The following is a 2,503-nucleotide window of genomic DNA, read 5'->3' as shown; positions in this document are numbered from 1 at the left end:
TTCGCTCGATTGAATAATAAGGCTTCGTTCAACAAAAACAAATTCTAACTTAAAGTGCGAATACAAAAGCAACACAAAATAAAGTGCGAATACATAAGAAACACAAAATAAAGTGCGAATACATAACATTTTTTTTGAACAAACAAGGGAGCAATTTTTATTAATAACCAACAACCAACTAGCAAGAAGCTAGAAAGGACCTGGGACAAACAACAACTAATCACCAACCATGTTTACATCAAAATTTTGCCAACTGTCGAATGTCATCGATCTCCATCTTGCTCTATGCTACTATAACAAACATACCAAACAGAAACATAACATACCAAACAGCAGATTAAAAAAAAACAGCATATTAGAAAAAAACAGCAGATTAGACTCACTTGTTGCAGATTGAAGAACTGTTGAAGACCGTCCGAAGATTGAAGACTAGAGACAGCGGCGATATGTGTGTCGGAGATTAGAGAGCGGAGCCGGAGATTAGAGGGTCGGAGACGGAGACTGTGAGTCTGTGACTGTGGAGACCGGAGAGTGAGACTGAGATTAGAGTGGCGATTTGAATACGACTGATTAGGGAAGAATAGATTTATGGTTAGATTATACTTAGATTTATATATTAAAAATTAAGTTGGGTTGAATGTTATTTGGGCTTTTAGTTTTTTTTGGGCTATTATATTTTTTTGGGTTTTTAATCTATAAAATCTATAATATAAATATATATATATATATTAATTATTAATAAAAATAATTCGAGCGAAACCGAGCGATCGACGAGCGAGCGGAGCTATGCTCATGCTCTGATTGAATTTGAATCGAACCGATCCGATCGGCTCATTTACAAACTGAGCGGGAATCGAACGAACATTTTTCGAGCATTTTTCGAGCGATCGTCGAGCGATCTTCGATCGTCGAGCAGTTTGGACAGCCCTAGATCGGCATGAAAAAGAAAATCATACAACGTAAAGTCTTTGGTGGGCCTCCAAACTAAAACTCTGTAAACTAGACCCAACTAATTTAAAACCCAATCCAGAATATAACAACTTAGGCCCATGAATATTGTATGTATAGCCCATTCCACTTCCAAAACTCAATAAACACAAACCCTAGGTCTTATTATTAATACACAACAGATCAGTTCTACAACAAGCGGCGGCGGCGGCTGAGAAAATGCAGATCTTCGTGAAGACATTGACGGGGAAAACCATCACGCTCGAGGTTGAATCGAGCGATACCATCGACAATGTCAAGGCTAAGATCCAAGACAAAGAAGGTAAGCTTTTCATTTATACATATAATAATGGTTTTGAATTCATTTGAAACGAAATGAAGAATGAAATTGTTGGTTGATCAGGAATTCCACCGGACCAGCAGCGGTTGATTTTCGCCGGAAAACAACTCGAGGATGGAAGGACTCTTGCGGATTATAATATTCAGAAAGGTTGTGGGTTTGTTTTGGTTGTGATGAATTGGAATTTGAATTTGAATTTGATTCGTGTGTGAATTTTGATGTGTAGAGTCTACACTTCATTTGGTGTTGAGGCTTCGTGGTGGGATTATTGAACCGTCTTTGATGGCTTTGGCGAGAAAGTATAACCAGGATAAAACTATCTGCCGCAAGTAAGCTTTTTATTGTCCTAAAGTTTTGCAAATGGTTGTTCGGCTCGGTTATTTTTTAAACATTTTAAAACTAATTGTGGGTTTCAGATGTTATGCTCGTCTCCATCCACGTGCTGTTAACTGCAGGAAGAAGAAGTGTGGGCACAGCAACCAGGTACCTTCAGTTATTGATTATGATTTTGATAATTATTTAAGTCTGTAGTTATTGATTGGTACTTTGGTTGATGAATTTTAGTTGAGGCCAAAGAAGAAGATCAAGTAGATGATGATGATGATGTTGTTATGGTACTTTGTTTTGAAGGTTGTTTAAGGTTGTAAGGATGGTGCTTACATTTTAACACCATTTTTGAATTTGAATGTTATGTTTTAGACTTAAAATTTATGATTTGTGATTTTGATAAGCTATTGCGGTTTTCTTATATGTTTTAGTGATCTTTACATTTATGTTTGCAATGTGTTGTGTTGGTTTTTGTTAGTGACAGTCTAGATGGGATACTTGTTTAATTTAGTTATTAAAACAATTTAAGATTTTCATTTTGGTTGTAAAAACATGCAAGTGCTATCTTCTCTCTATGGTTCTTTTTGTAATTTTACTTGCTAATTCAACCTAGTTAACCCATTTGTACGTGCTACCATGGGGTTTGGTGGGGCTTGGGTTGGGGCATTGGTTGACACGTGGAAATTCAAAACTCAAGTCTTCAACCCACTTTGAAGGGGGTATGGTGGGGCTTGGGTTCAACTTTTTTTTAATATATATATATATATATATATTTATAACCATTTACAGCCCGCCATGTCAGTTGCTCCTCCGCCCCACGCCCGGCTTGAAAGCCAAGCCCCAAGGGGCCACGCCCCAACCCAAGCCCACCGGGGTGGTGCCTTGGGC

General features: G+C 37.7%; 1 protein-coding gene across 1 annotated transcript; it reads left to right on the top strand.

Moving 5' to 3' along the window:
• The first annotated feature begins 1,096 nt into the window (after nt 1-1,096).
• LOC110937522 (ubiquitin-60S ribosomal protein L40) lies at nt 1,097-2,057 on the top strand. Its single transcript, XM_022179952.2, has 5 exons — nt 1,097-1,270; nt 1,352-1,438; nt 1,515-1,617; nt 1,705-1,771; nt 1,853-2,057. Exons 1-5 carry the CDS (start codon nt 1,168-1,170, stop codon nt 1,877-1,879), a joined length of 387 nt encoding a protein of 128 aa, XP_022035644.1. The 5' UTR covers nt 1,097-1,167; the 3' UTR covers nt 1,880-2,057.
• The last annotated feature ends 446 nt before the right edge of the window (nt 2,058-2,503 follow it).

This window comes from Helianthus annuus, chromosome 4 (assembly GCF_002127325.2).
Source record: "Helianthus annuus cultivar XRQ/B chromosome 4, HanXRQr2.0-SUNRISE, whole genome shotgun sequence".
NCBI classification, from domain to species: Eukaryota; Viridiplantae; Streptophyta; class Magnoliopsida; order Asterales; family Asteraceae; genus Helianthus; species Helianthus annuus.
This window is presented reverse-complemented; position numbering and strand designations above follow the sequence as displayed.

Coding starts and splice junctions, on each gene's coding strand:
- LOC110937522 (XM_022179952.2), top strand. CDS start 1,168: ATGCAGATCTTCGTGAAGACATTGACGGGGAAAACCATCACGCTCGAG. Junction 1,271..1,351: donor TAAGATCCAAGACAAAGAAG/GTAAGCTTTTCA, acceptor TTGGTTGATCAG/GAATTCCACCGGACCAGCAG. Junction 1,772..1,852: donor AGTGTGGGCACAGCAACCAG/GTACCTTCAGTT, acceptor GATGAATTTTAG/TTGAGGCCAAAGAAGAAGAT.